We start from the raw sequence: 14936 nt of genomic DNA, 5'->3' as shown, positions 1-14936 counted from the left end.
AAGTCAAGGGCAAGAGGGGATGATGAAAAATACTGGCTCTGCGAGTGTTGCTCACATTCCATGAACAACTAAAATAGATCATGGTGCTGCCATCACTGCATGCGTCAGAATTAAATGATCAGAAAAATTCTGAACTCCCTACAAACAGTTTGTGCACAATGCTGTTATTTCTACTTATAATTTTGATTGCGATTTAGTCTGTACCAAATTAAGAGCAGCCTTGGTTTACATTTCATTGGCAATTCTACATGTTGACTTTCTATTATCACAATCTCTTTGACATTCTTATATGTATTTAAATTAATCTTCAGATTGTTCACAACTGAATGACATTACCAGGCTGAAAATTCACAGCCTAAAAAATGTTTTGGCATTTGATGAAGTTATTTGGGCAATAGCAAATGAAATATCAAAGAAATACAAAGTTATGAGAAAGGATACATATCTTGTTTAACCAAATGCAATGGCAGTGCAGAGAATTTCAGAAATGCGCAATAAATATTCACAGTGTACCCCTTAATCAACTCATTCAAGAATTTCAAATTGTGTTTGAGGCAATTCAATGGTAAATGGCAACATTTGTTTGTTAATACACTCACCATAATTTGTGCATATGATTCTGATAAAAAATAATCTGTTTAATCCCAAATGGAGCAATTAAGTGCAAAGTTACTTTCAACCATTTAATAAAACACTGCAAATTTTATTTCATATGAAAATACAATTTTATAAAATCTTTACAAAGGAAATATATTAAACAAAATAGCTTTCCTGGGTGTCAATATTTACAACAGTTATGCAGCTATTATTTGGCAATCGACCAACTAATTGAAATAATTTCAGAATAAATTAGCTGTTTCATTATTATACATTGAGGTAAAATGTCACAAAGGAAATCTTTAACAAAAAGCAAAGTTAGATAAAATACAAAAGTATCTTGCAGAATTCACTTCAAATCATATCTGTTGAATCACAAAAAGATGATGCTCAATGTACCAAATGATGGACAATCACTGGTAATGATGGAAAAACATTGTAAAGAATGTAGAGATCTCAACTATATCTTAAATGAATATTTACTCTGCCTTGGACAACAACAACTGAAAAGTTGTTTTGACAAATTGAAAACTACAATAGCAAAGCTTTAGAAAATCCACCATTGAGCCAAACCTTGAATAAAAGTTTTTTTCAGGAAATCCTTTAACGATTTCAGGCTTCTCCAGCTTCAATTAGCTGAAGAAGAAAAAAAATGCATCTGGTTGGAGACATGAATAGAAAAGAATCAGAGGGCTATGCACCAAATGCTGGCAAATGGGTCACTAGATTAATTTAGGATATTTGGTTGTCTGGACTGAAGGGTTTGCTTCTGTGCTCTACAACTCTGTGACTATTTCTACATAGTCAGAATCAATTTCACAAAACTAGGATTATTTACATCCTTTACAGCCTGTCTTGGGCTGTGGCCTAACTATGCATGTTTCAATGCAAGTTTCAGAAAGATTTCAGCAGCTCTTTTCAAAAAGTGAACATGCTTTCAGACTTTAACAATGTTTCTGAATATATCAATTTAACTATTCTCAATGTTGAAGATCAGCCATTTCAGAATGTCATTTAAACGTAGAGCTTTTCTAACAATAGGTGTGAATTCTGTGTGTCCCAATATCGAGTCAGACTGACATTGTTGTTCGAAAAGCTCTGCATTTAAATGACATTCTTGAAGGTAATTTGAAACAAGTTCTGGGATTAACATACCAAAGAACAGAAGCCCATTCTAAAATATGAAAGATTTAATCTAAAATTGTTTAGTAAAGGACATCTCCATGACCGTGGACTCCTTTGGCTATAAATTCTGTGATCATGATCTTACTGTCCACGACCAGCTGATGAAAGAGCAGCACTCTGAAATGGAGTGATCAGTAACAATGTCTTATTTGGATCACCCAAGGTTAGAAATGGAAGCATATCTCTTCAAGGTTACAGTTTGATTTGCCCTTTCAACGTTCTTGAAATTTAAGGTGTTCCATTGTTGGGTTCAATTCTGATCCATTAAAATCAGTATCCAGTCTCATCGGAGTGCAGAACCAACTCAACTGACGGAACAAACAAAACAACTTTTCGGTTTGCTTTTTAGATGTGACATCTTCTCTCCGTCCCTCTCTGGTGACCCAACAGGACTACCAGAGCTGGAAGTACCATTCTCGAAATACGATTGCTGACCTACAATTTTCTTTTGCTGCTAAACATAAGGATTTAAAAGCTGCCAGCCTGATCTCGCACAAAGCACAAAAACAGACTGTTCACCCGTGCCTGCGCAGAGGAGAAATTTCAGGAGGAACAGATCACAAAATAACAACTGTTACCAGTCCCACAACATGTGTTTCCTTGGACAAAGTTAAAAATCTCACAACACCAGGTTATAAACCAACAGATTTATTTGGAAATACTAACGTTTGGAGCACTGCTGTTTTATCAGGTTCGGCGTGGAGAATGAGATCATGATCATGGCATTTATAGCCAAAGGAGTCCAGTGTCATGGAGATGTGATATATTAAACAATTTTAGATTAAATCTTTCATCTTTTAGAATGGGTTTCTGCTCTTTGGCATGTTAATTCCAGAACTTGTTTTTAATTACCTTCTCAAGAAAGTCATTCAAATGCACAGCTTTTCTAACAATAGGTGTGAATTCTGTCTGGGTCCCAGGGTTGAGTCAGATGGGCATTTTTCTTAGAAATGTTGTGCATTTCTGGATTGGCCATGCTAAATTACCCTTATTGTTCAGGATATGCAAGGTAGGGTGGATTAGCTATGAGAAATATGAAGTAAGGGGGTGGGTCTGGGTGGCAATGGTGCTAAATGCCTTCTTAACCATCCAGTCTACCAGTTCTTTGCAGGTTGCATAACTATGTATCTGAACCCTCCCGGGATTCTGTTCTAACTATACAAGTCCTGTCCTTCCTCATTTTAGTAAAATGCAAACCCTTGCTTTTAATCATACCTCTCTCATATCCGCACACCCTTACATGCTCACACACACTCAGACTTTTACTCCATCACACTCTCACTTTACCAAGCATGCACACACTCTTACATGCACTCTCACACACAAACTCACATGCACACACACACAACTCTATGGAGTGAATTTGTATTGGCAGAATTATATTTGCAGATACTTTCAATTTTGCTCACAAAGCGCACAATCTATAGGCAGTCAATCCATGTAATATTTTATATATTCCTACTTTAAAAACAGAACTAGTCTGATTCAAGATTGGGATACTGACAGATTCGAACCTCACAATTTTAATGTATTGTGTGAGCTGAGATGTCACTTTTTAAGAAAACATATAACTTAGATGTTGTTCTTGGATTTACATATTAATGAACCGAAACCTGCAACCCATTCTAAAATGCATCAGTTGCATAACACTATGAATTTTGCTATAAGATTTGTGTCTTATGATCCTGCTCCACAGCTACCTGTGGAAGGACCGGCGCTCCGAAAGCTCGTGCTTCCGAATAAATCTGTTGGACTATAACCTGGTCTTGTGTGATTTTTAACTTTATCCACCCCAGTCCAATACTGGCACCGCCACATCGTTTCTAGTGAACACAGCCCATACCTCCCAGTGCTGCCAGTAAACTTTACAATGCCAATGAAACAACACAGTACCTGCACTCCTGAAAAATTTAAAATTTCTAACGATACTAGCTACCCATTCAATGCTCCATCTGATACACAACATTGAAAACTTAGTGCAGGAGGCTGAAAGAAATGAACAGCTTTAAAACAAAAAACCTCTTGGAGCTCAAAGCTTTCAATGAGAGTCTGAGCCCGCGGTAAGTTCAGGTAATCTTTATTGTGACCCAACTTTGTTAAAGCTTCAGATCCCCCCAGCAAAAAGGTGTAGAAAAAGTACCTGCTTTTTAAACAGCTCAAGGTCGAAGCGCACATACTTCTCACCCACCCTCCCATCCAACCTCACTTTCTTTACTGTTGGTCATCACCAAGTTGTTCTTTGTAATTGGATCTTTGGTACAGCCGTAACCTGGAGGAAGTATTGCCTCACTCAGCAATTTCACCCCACCCTAAAAACGATTTCATCATCAGATTCTGAACTCCAGATTTCTGACCGAATTCCAATTCCGTCATCTGCCGCGGCTGGATTCAAACTCAGGAGTCCCAGGAACTGGGTTGATAGTCCAGTCCCTAATGGCACTCGGTTGTTGCTCCTTCAATCATCCTGCGATGGCACATGAACTCGTTGGTGCCTCTGCAGGTGGGAGGAGCGGATGAAGGCCTTCCCACACTCTGTGCAGCCGAAGGGCTTCTCCCCAGTGTGGATCCGCTGGTGGGTCTGGAGATTGGAGGAATCGCTGAACCCCTTCCTGCACTCAGGGTAGCTGAAGGGCCACTCCCCTGTGTGAACCCTCTGGTGTCTCAGCAGGATGGAGGAATTGCTGAAGGCCTTCCCGTACTCTGTGCAGGGGAATGGCCTCTCCCCCATATGGATCTGCCGGTGGGTCAGCAGAGTGGTGGAACTGCTGAAGGCCTTCCTGCACTCGGGGCAGCTGAAGGGCTTCTCCCCAGCGTGGAGACGCTGGTGCTTCCACAAGTTGCTCACCTGACTAAATCTCTTCCCGCACTTGGGGCAGGTAAATGGCCTCTCCCCCGTGTGGACCCGCTGGTGAGTCAGCAGGTGGGAGGAATTGCTGAAGGCCTTCCCACACTCGGGGCAGCTGTAGGGCCTCTCCCCCGTGTGGACCCACCAGTGGGTCAGTAGGTCAGAGGAATGTCTGAATGCCTTCTTGCACTCGGAGCAAGAAAATGGCCTCTCACCAGTGTGGAGTCGCCTGTGTGTCTGGAGGTTGAAGGAATTGCTGAAGGCTTTCCCGCACTCGGGACACTGGAACGGCCTCTCACCTGTGTGGACCCGCTGGTGAGTCCGCAGGGCAGAGGCCTGGGTAAAGCCCTTCCCACACTCAGGGCAGCTGAAGGGCCTCTCTCTGGTGTGACTGCGCCGATGAGTTTCCAGGGCAGATGGGACATAGAAGCCTTTCCCGCAGTCACCACACTTCCATGGTTTCTCCACAGGGCAGGATTCCTCAGGTTTTTCCATGGCCAAAGCTTCAGCCGCACACAAACTCGTGTACAGCCCCTTCGCACCGTGATTTCCTCTTAACAGGCGGTATAGCTGTTACACGCTCCACACTCAGTGCACTGCAACAGTAGGTCTCTCATCCAGTCCCACTGATACTGGAAATGTCCTCGAACAGGAACCAAAAAGCTTTGCTCCTTCTCACAGAATCGCAGTCAAAAATCGTTGTGGTCCTGATGGATTGAGTGACCGTCAGACATTGACACCAAAGTGAGGACTGCTGACTCTGGAGAGTCACTGTCAAAAGCACGGCACTTGAAAATTCACAGCACATCAAGTAGCATCCGAGGAGCAGGAGAGTTGATGTTACAGTTGATTTTGAAACTTCTGTCTTCAGATCTTCAAACGCTGTAAAAAGAGAATATAAAAGTCATCACTGTCAGTTCAGGGTAAAAATTCAGAACAAGTGATTCTGCTTTCTGGAGAACATTCTTTTCCTTTATTATTCCACAAAATTGAAAGCACCATCCCATTCTCTCTCTCCCCTTCTGTTCTCACTCCACTTTAACTAATTCTCCTGAAGGTGCTGATTCAGGATCTTACAGGAGCATAAAAGCAAAAACGTCAAGACTTATCTCTCTGAAACTCCACCTGAAAGTTAATATCTTTCACGTCATTGGCATAATGCTGAGAGTGAGCAGGTCTGATTTGGAAAGCAAAATAAAGTGTGCCAATTCAGGATGAACCTGCAATGCAGTTTCTTGAGGAACAACCTCAAGAAATGGTTAATGTCCCCGGGAAGGGGAGCATAATGAGACATCAAGGTATTAACACCGACACCAGAGAGAGAAACTGAACACACAGATGTGGCAAACGTTAGTGGAAAGCCGAGTCATATACACACAGAAACAGGCACAGGCACTTCAGTCAAACTCTTCTGTGCTGACCAGATAGCCTAAATTAATCTAGTCACATTTGCCAGCACGTGCTCCCTGGCCCTCTGAACCGTTCGTATTGATACACCCGTCCAAATGCCTTTTAAATGCTGTGATTGTACCATCCTCCACTACTTTCGTACACACATTCACACCCGCCCAAACCTCGTGAAATAGTTGCCTCCTTAGGTCTCTTTTAAATCTCCACGCCCCCTCCCCCGCTGTCCTCACCCTAAACCAATCACCCTCTAGTTCTGGACTCCCCCACCCCAAGGAAAAGACCATGTCTATTTACCCTATCCATGCTCCTTATGATTTTATAAACGTCTGTAAGGTTACCCCTAAGATTCTGGCGCGGGCTGGGGAAACAGCCCCACCCTATCCTTCTGTCCCTCCTCACCCGGGCAATTAAGACACATACCTGAGTTTGCAGAGTCTGCGCCCTCCCTGGATTCACTCCAGTTGCTACCAGTGAACAGATTTTCTCCCTCTGAGATTGAAGAGTTGCCCAGAGAAAGGGTTTTACTCTGAACCGAGCAGAGCCACTTCCGCGTTGTGACGTCATCGATGGGGCGAGGCGGCGGAGGGAGAGACAGGAAGGGGAGGGGCGAGCAGCGGGGACAAGAGGAGAGTGAGAGGGCGGAGCGCGGCCGGGACAGTGGGAGGAGCAAGTGTCGAGCGATGGCCTACGAGACGGGGCTGGACGAACGGCGGCTCCGCACTGCGCCTGCTCCGGATTGACGGCCCGCACTGCCCTGCACAGTTTGCAAAAATCCTTTCCCTTCAGAGAATCCGCGCAATGTAGAAGCAGGTCACCCGGCCCAATGAGACCCCACCGACCCTCCGAAGGGTAACCCACCCACATCCATTCCCCTTCCCCTCCTGCCCGATATTTACCCCCGAATAGACCTCACCTGCACATACCTGGGTAATTTAACATGGCGAATCCACCCTGATCTGCACATCCCTGGACCATGTGGGGCAATTTAGCATGGCCAATCCACCCTCACCCTTCACAGATTAACTACTCTCCGGGAAAAACAGCTCCTCCTCATCTCTACCTTAAATCTACTCCCCCTAATTTTATGGCCGAGTCTCATCCCCCAGCAGGAACTACTAGACAGGGCAGGGAGCTGGTGGGCGTGGGTCGGGATGGCATGCTCTTCAGAGGGGTTGAATGGCCTACTTCCACACTGTAGAGATTGAATGATTTACTGTAGTCGTGTTTGCCCCGGATCACAGCGCGCAGAACCTCCCACCTTCCATCAAATCAAAAGACAAGTCCCACCCTGCCCTCTCGTATGTGTGTTATCTGTCTGCTTAATCGTTTCCAGTGAATACGGCCCAAACCCCGCTGCTGTCAGTAAACTTTAAAATGCTCAGGAAAACAATGCAGGACCTGCGGTACTGAAAAACGTAAGGTTTCTAATGACAATAGCGACTGATTCACTCCTTCTGATGTACAGCAGTGGAAATACAATGTTGGAGGCTGAAAGAAATGAGCAGTTTAAAACAAGAACCCACCTAACCCTTCACTCAGCACACTGTACTTACTGCCGGTAAACCTTAAAGCACTTCATCCCCACAGTGCAATGAATTCCCACTTTCCACTAACATTCTGGATGTATTCATTCACTCAGTTGCTGTCCCACAAATTAAAGATTTCACTGTTACTTGTTCTGTGCAATGAACCAGAATTGATCAGGGACCTCGAAGTGAAGGAGCCACTGGGAAGTAGTGATCATAATACAATAATCTTCAATCTGCAATTTGAGAGGGAGAGGGTACAATCGGAAGTGACAATATTTCAGTTGAATAAAGGGAACTATGGAGCTATGAGGGAGGAGCTGGCCAAAGTTCAATGGATTAGTTAATTCCAAAAAGGAAGAAAGATCCGAGTGGGAGGCATGGGTGGCTGTGGCTGACGAGGGAAGTAAAGAAACATATAAAGTTAAAAGATAAAAAGTATAACATAGCAAAGATAAGTGGGAAAACGGAGGACTGGGAAGCTTTTAAAGAACAACAGAGGATTACTAAGAAGGAAGTACGCAGAGAAAAAATGAGGTACGAAGGTAAACTGGCCAAAAATATAAAGGAGGATAGTAAAAGGTTTTTTAGGTTTGTGAAAGGCAAAAAAATAGTTAAGACTAAAACTGGACCCTTGAAGACAGAAACAGGGGAATATATTACGGGGAACAAAGAAATGGCAGAAGAATTGAATTGGTACTTCAGATCTGTGTCCACTGGGGAAGACACAAGCAATCTCCATGAGGTAACAGTGGCTGAAGGACCTGAACTTAAGGGAATTTATATTTGCCAGGATTTGGTGTTGGAGAGACTGTTAGGTCTGAAGGTTGATAAGTCTCCGGGGCCTGATGGTCTACATCCCAGGGTACTGAAGGAGGTGGCTCGAGAAATTGTGGATGCGTTGGTGATTATTTTCCAGAGTTTGATAGATTCGGGATCAGTTTCTGCTGATTGGAGGGTGGCTAATGTTGTACCACTTTTTAAGAAAGGTGGGAGAGAGAAAACAGGAAATTATACACCAGTTAGTCTGACCTCAGTGGCGGGAAAAATGCTGGAGTCTATTATCAAGGATGAAATTATGACACATCTGGATAGTAGTAACAGGATAGGTCAGAGTCAGCATGGATTTATGAAGGGGAAGTCATGCTTGACTAATCTTCTGGAATTGTTTGAGGATGTAACTCTGAAGATGGACGAGGGAGATCCAGTAGATGTAGTGTACCTGGACTTTCAGAAAGCTTTTGATAAAGTCCCACAGAGGAGGTTAGTGAGCAAAATTAGGGCGCATGGTATTGGGCGCAAAGTACTAACTTGGATTGAAAGTTGGTTGGCTGACAGGAGACAAAGAGTAGTGATAAACGGCTCCATTTCGGAATGGCAGACAGTGACCAGTGGGGTACCGCAGGCATCAGTGCTGGGACCGCAGCTTTTTACAATATATATTAATGATATAGAAGATGGTATTAGTAATAACATTAGCAAATTTGCCGATGATACAAAGCTGGGTGGCAGGGTGAAATGTGAGGAGGATGTTAGGAAATTACCTGGACAGGTTAGGTGAGTGGTCAGATGCATGGCAGATGCAGTTTAATGTGGATAAATGTATGGTTATCCACTTTGGAGGCAAGAACAGGAAGGCAGATTACTACCTAAATGGAATCAATTTAGGTAAAGGGGCAGAACAAAGAGATCTGGGTGTTCTTGTACACCAGTCAATGAAGGTAAGCATTCAGGTACAGCAGGTAGTGAAGAAGGCTAATAGCATGTTGGCCTTCATAACAAGAGGCATTGAGTATAGAAGCAAAGAGGTTCTTCTGCAGCTGTACAGGGTCCTGGTGAGACCACACCTGGAGTATTGTGTGCAGTTCTGGTCTCCAAATTTGAGGAAAGACATTCTGGCTATTGAGGGAGTGCAGCGTAGGCCCATGAGGTCAGTTCCTGGAATGGCAGGACTACCTTACGCTGAAAGACTGGAGCGACTGGGCTTGTATACCCTTGAGTTTTGAAGACTGAGAGGGGATCTGATTGAGACATATAAGATTATTAAAGGATTGGACACTCTGGAGGCAGGAAACATGTTTCCACTGATGGGTGAGTGCCGAACCAGAGGACACAGCTTACAAATACGGGGTAGACCATTTAGGACAGAGATGAGGAGAAACTTCTTCACCCAGAGAGTGGTGGCTGTGTGGAATGCTCTGCCCCAGAGGGCAATGGAGGCCCAGTCTCTGGATTCATTTAAGAAAGAGTTGGATAGAGCTCTCAAGGATAGTGGAATCAAGGGTTATGGAGATAAGGCAGGAACAGGATACTGATCAAGGATGATCAGCCATGATCATATTGAATGGTGGTGCAGGCTCAAAGGGCAGAATGGCCGACTCCTGCACCTATTGTCTATTGCTCCCAGTAAGGGCAAAACATCTTTGAAAGCTGCTCTGAAAGTGCTTTGACTCTTCTGCTTTCAATAAAGCTGATTAGAGTTATAAAGCATGGAAACAGACCCTTCGGCCCAGCTTGTTATGCCAACCAAATATCCTAAATTAACCGAGTCACATTTGGCCCATATCCCTCTAAATCCTTCCTATTCATGTACCTATCCAGATGCCTTTTAAATGTTGTCATTATCTGGTAGTTTGTTACACACATGCACCATCCTCTGCATGAAAACCTTGCCGGTCAGATACCTTTTAAATCATTCCCCTCTCACCTCAAACATATGCCCTCTAGATTTGGACTCCCCTACCCTGGGGAAAAGTGCTTGGGTATTTACTCTATCCATGTCCCTCATAAACATCTATAAGATCACCCCATAGCCACCAATTCTCCAGGGAAAATATCCCTGGCCTCTTCAGCCTCTCACTGTAGGTCTCAAGCATGGCAACAGCCTTGTAAATCTTCTGCAACCACTTCCAAAGTTTTACAACCTCTTTGCTATAGCAGGGAGACCAGAACTGAACACAGTATTCCAAAAGTGGCCTAAACAATGTTTGATACAGCTTCAAAATGCAGCACCTCTCATTTCTCTAAATTAAACTCCTCGACCCATTGGCCCACCTGAACAATGCTAATTTATAATGAACTCTCTTTCCTATCTTATTCCCTAGAAGCTGAAAATCTCCATCCCACATACTCTTTCCATTTGCTGAACCTAATCCCTGCTGTACCTCATCCTGAAGGGTCTGCTTCATGCTGACCAACAGGCCCACACTCAGGAGAGATCTAATTGAAACACACAGAATACTGAATGGCCTGGACACAGTGGACATTGGGAAGATGTTACCGTTGGTAGGAGAGACTCGGACATGAGGGCACAGCCTCAGAGTAAAGAGAAGGCCTTTTAGAACATAGATAAACATAAACCTCTTCAGCCAGATAGTGGTGAATCTATGTAATTCATTACCACAGAAGGTTGCAGAGGCTAGGTCACTGAGTACATTTAAGACGGAGACATATGTTCTTAGAGTACCAAGGGGATCGAGGGTTATGGAGAGAAAGCAAGAGAATGGGATTGAGAAACCTATGAGCCACAACCGAATGGTATGAGCAGACTTGATGGGCTGAATGGCCTACTCTCTGCTTCTATGTCTTATAGTCTCTTGCTGTCCTGGACACAGTAAGAGAACTGGGAACAGAAGTCGGCCATTTGGTCTTTCGAGCCTGCACCAGCATTGAACAGATCATAACCGGATATGAATCTAACTACATCTAAATGGATAGGCTGGGACTTTTTCACTGGAGCACAGCAGGCTGTGAGGTGATCTTATAGAGGTTTATAAAATCACGAAGGATATAGATGAGTGAACGGCGGGTCTCCTTTCTCCAGGGTGGTTTCAAGATTAGGGAGCAAAGTTTGGCGGTGAGTGGAGAAAGATTTTAAAAAGACATGAGGGGCACCAGTTTTTTTTTTTAAAAAACACAGTGCGTGGTTTGTGTGTGGAATAAATGTCCAGAGGAAGGATGCAGGTACCGTAACAACGTTTCAAAGAAATTTGGACAAGTACATGAATAGGAAATGTTTGGAGGGATATGGGCCAAACACAGGCAGTTGGGACTAATTTAGTTTGAAAACATAGTCAGCATGGACTAGTTGGACTGAAACTGTTCTAAAATCATTTCCTTGCCTTCCCCTGGAAACATCCACTTCTTTGTTGTTCAAATATCAGACGAACTCAGCCTTGAATACATTCAATGACCTCCTAACTGCACGAAGACATCCCCACTTCTGAACTCAATTCCTCTTGTTAACAAAGCACTTGCCTTGCTGATTGCTTGCTGCACCTGTCTGACAACTGGTACTGACTGGTGTGGAATGACGCTGAGCCCCCTTTGTACATTCACACATCATTCCTGATGAAGGGCTCATGCCCAAAACGTCAACTCTCCTACTCCTTGAATGCTGCCTGACCTGCTGTGCTTTTCCAGTGCCACACTTTTCCACTCTGATCTCCAGCATCTGCAGTCCTCACTTGCTCCACATCCCAATACATTACCATTTAAACAATACACCTCCTTTCTGCTTTTTTTTTCGCAGCAGAGGCTATAATTTTACATTGTGGTACTGCATTTGCCATGTGTTTGCCAATTGTGGACTTCTCTACATCGGGGAGACTTGGGGAACAGTTCACTGAACATCGTACCTGGGCCCGCAGAGGCTGACCGGACCTCCCAGTCACCAGCCATTTTAATTCCCCTTCCCACTCCCTTTCTGACATAACCATCTTTGGCCTCCTCCCTTACCATAATGAATCAAACTGCAAATTGGAGGAACAACATCTCATCTTCTGCCCGGGGCTGCGTAGAGTTGGGAGGACTCAACATTGGGGAACTCAATTTCAAATAAGCTCCCTATCTTTCTAGCTTCTCCTGCTCCCTGCCACCAACCAGATTCCTTCCTCTCATTGATGGGGGCTAGAGGGTGGGGCTGGGGAGAACTGAAAGAGAATGGACGGGGGCTGGGGAGACGAGAGAGAGAATGGACGGGGGCTGGGTGGAGCTGTGGAGAACAGAGAGAGAATGGACGGGGGAGCAGAGGGTGAGGGAGAAGAGAAGAACTTGGGGGGGGAGAGAAAGGCCTGTGGGGCTAAGCGTGGGGGACCCAGAGAATGGGGGGAAGGGTCTGAGAGGGAGAATGTGGGGGTAGAGTGTTGGGGGGGGGGGTGCGCAGAAGATAGAATGGTGTGGGGTGCAGAATGTGAGGAGAGACAGAGAATGGACAGGGGCAGAGGGTGGGTGGAGAGAGAGAATGAGTGGCAAGGAGAGTGTGGGGGCGGTGGAAGAATGGACAGCAGAAAGTTGGTGGAGAGAGAGAATAGACAGGGAACAGCGAGATGGAGAGCGAACGGTGAGGGGAGAGAGAGAGGATGGATGGGGGGGCAGAGGGTGGGGAAAGGGAAATGGACATGGGGCACTGTGGGTGGCAGGGTGGAAATGGACAGGAGGTGCTGTGGATGGATAGGGGGTGCTGAGGGTGGTGGGGAACAGAGAAGGGGTGCTGTGGGTAGCATGAAGGGAGTGTGTGTGTGCGTGCGTGCGTGTGTGCGTGTGTGTGTGAGATAAGCTGCCGGGGAAGTGGTGGAGATGGGTACAATTACAATATTGAAAAGGCATCTGGGAGGGATATGGGCCAAAGGCTGGAACCTGGGACTGGGTCAGCTTGGGACATCTGGTCAGCATGGATGGGTTGAACCAAAGGATCTGCTTCCGTGCAGTGTGTCTCTAGATGTCTATAACTCTATGATTGAAACCAGACCATTTTACTGATAATCTTCCTGCTGGACTTTTGTAGCGCACCCAGTTTCAGGAGATTTGTGGTGGGTACAAGTGGCACATGTCTCCTATCATGGGAATTCTGGAAAATATAATGGGGCTGTTAAAAGTACTTCAACTTTGGGAACACTGGGTCTTGTGGAAGCAGGGCATTTGACAAACCTTTTCAGAGAAATTCTCTCCAACTGGTGGACTGTAGACAGTTTTCCCATGGAATATTACACAGATATTAAGAATGTTACCTTCTGTAAAACATTTTCCTGAAAAATGCAGAAGAATTCAACTTGCTAATGTGAAATAAATGTTGGAGAGAAAGGAAACTGCCAAGATCAAAAGGCTGAGGAATGTCAACATTTATCAGATTGTTTCGAGAACAGAAAAACCTGCACTGGAGACACCTTGAAGAGGGTTGTCTCATACCTATTCCTTCAATTAGTTTTATATGTCTTAATTGTTAAGTCATACCTATCACATGGAAAGATGGCTATGATTTGTGGAGGTCAGTCATCTCAACTTCAGGACAACTCTGCAGGAGTTCATAGGCCGAACCATCTTCATCAATGACCTACCTCCATCATCAGTTCAGAAGTGGACATGACGCAATAATTGCAGATGTTCAGCACTATATACAACTCCCCACAAACTGAAGCAGTTCAGTTTGAAATGCTACAAGATCTTAACCATATCCAATGGGCTGATGAGTGGCAAGTAACATGAATGCCATGCAAATGTCACAGAATGACTCATCCCCAAAAGAGATAATCTGACCACTGACCTGTGATATCAACAATGTTACTGTCACTAAATACCCCACGATCAACATCCTTGGGGTTAACCATTGAACAGAAACTCAACAAGATGAACCATATATACACAGTGGCTACAAGAGCAGGCCAGAGGCCAGAAATACTGTAGTGAGTAACTCACCTCCTGACTCTCCAAAACCTGTTCCAACTTCTACAAGCCACAAGTCAGCAGTGTAATGGAATACTCCCCACTAGCTTGGATAGGGTTGCAGCTTCAACTGTATTTGAAACGCTTCATACCATCCAGGTCAATGTTGCCTGCTTGATTGGTACCATATCCACAGTTCAGAAGCAGTTGTGTGGAGTATCTACAAGATGCACTGCAAAAATTTACCAAAGCACCTTACAAATTGCCTTTCAAACTAACAACCACTTCCATCTAGAAGGACCAGGAAAACAGATACATGGGAACACAACCTCTTGCAAGTACCCCTCCAAGCCACTCACCATGTTCACTTGGAAATGTTCCTTCAGTGTCACTGGTCCAAATCCTGGAATTCCTTCCCTCAACACGTTGTGGGTCACCGTACAGGATGTGGACTGCAACAGTTCAAGGCAGCTCACCACCACATTCTCAAGGAGAACCAAATGCTGGCCAGCCAGTGACACCCATGTACCAGAAGTAGATTTCAATAAATTATTGAAACAGAGTGTTAGAATCTGCAAACTAAAGAAAATCAACGTTAAGAAGGGTCAGATGGAGTGCATTGATTCGGTGCTTATTTTAGAGCAGATAAAAAGCGATTATACTGACACTGAATTGGAACTAGAGTTTAGAGTTAAACACCTGTAGTGTTCCAC

The 14936-nt window shown here is 44.5% G+C and overlaps 1 protein-coding gene and 1 pseudogene across 2 annotated transcripts; one reads left to right on the top strand and one right to left on the bottom strand.

Annotated features, from left to right (window-relative positions):
- LOC148144289 (uncharacterized) overlaps positions 1-14936 on the top strand; it is a 45706-nt pseudogene that overhangs the window by 25541 nt on the left and 5229 nt on the right.
- Positions 3999-14780, bottom strand: LOC148144290 (uncharacterized). Of its 2 annotated transcripts, none has more exons than XM_087974666.1 (2): positions 14257-14780; positions 3999-5509 (listed from the first exon to the last, which is right to left on the bottom strand). In XM_087974666.1, exon 2 carries the CDS (start codon positions 5120-5122, stop codon positions 4238-4240), a length of 885 nt encoding a protein of 294 aa, XP_087830792.1. In that variant the 5' UTR covers positions 5123-5509; positions 14257-14780; the 3' UTR covers positions 3999-4237. The 2 variants fall into 2 exon arrangements, with proteins under 2 accessions (XP_087830792.1, XP_087830793.1); XM_087974667.1 differs by lacking the exon at positions 14257-14780 and adding an exon at positions 6458-6587.

This window comes from Chiloscyllium plagiosum, unplaced genomic scaffold, assembly GCF_037043375.1.
Source record: "Chiloscyllium plagiosum isolate Xiang-an unplaced genomic scaffold, Cpla_swu_hap1 HiC_scaffold_27, whole genome shotgun sequence".
Taxonomy (NCBI): domain Eukaryota; kingdom Metazoa; phylum Chordata; class Chondrichthyes; order Orectolobiformes; family Hemiscylliidae; genus Chiloscyllium; species Chiloscyllium plagiosum.
The sequence above is the reverse complement of the archived record's forward strand: the minus strand, read 5'-3'. Positions and strand labels throughout refer to the sequence as shown.

What these genes read in the sequence shown, in the direction of transcription:
- LOC148144290 (XM_087974666.1), bottom strand. Translation starts at nt 5,122, where the DNA reads ATGGAAAAACCTGAGGAATCCTGCCCTGTGGAGAAACCATGGAAGTGT.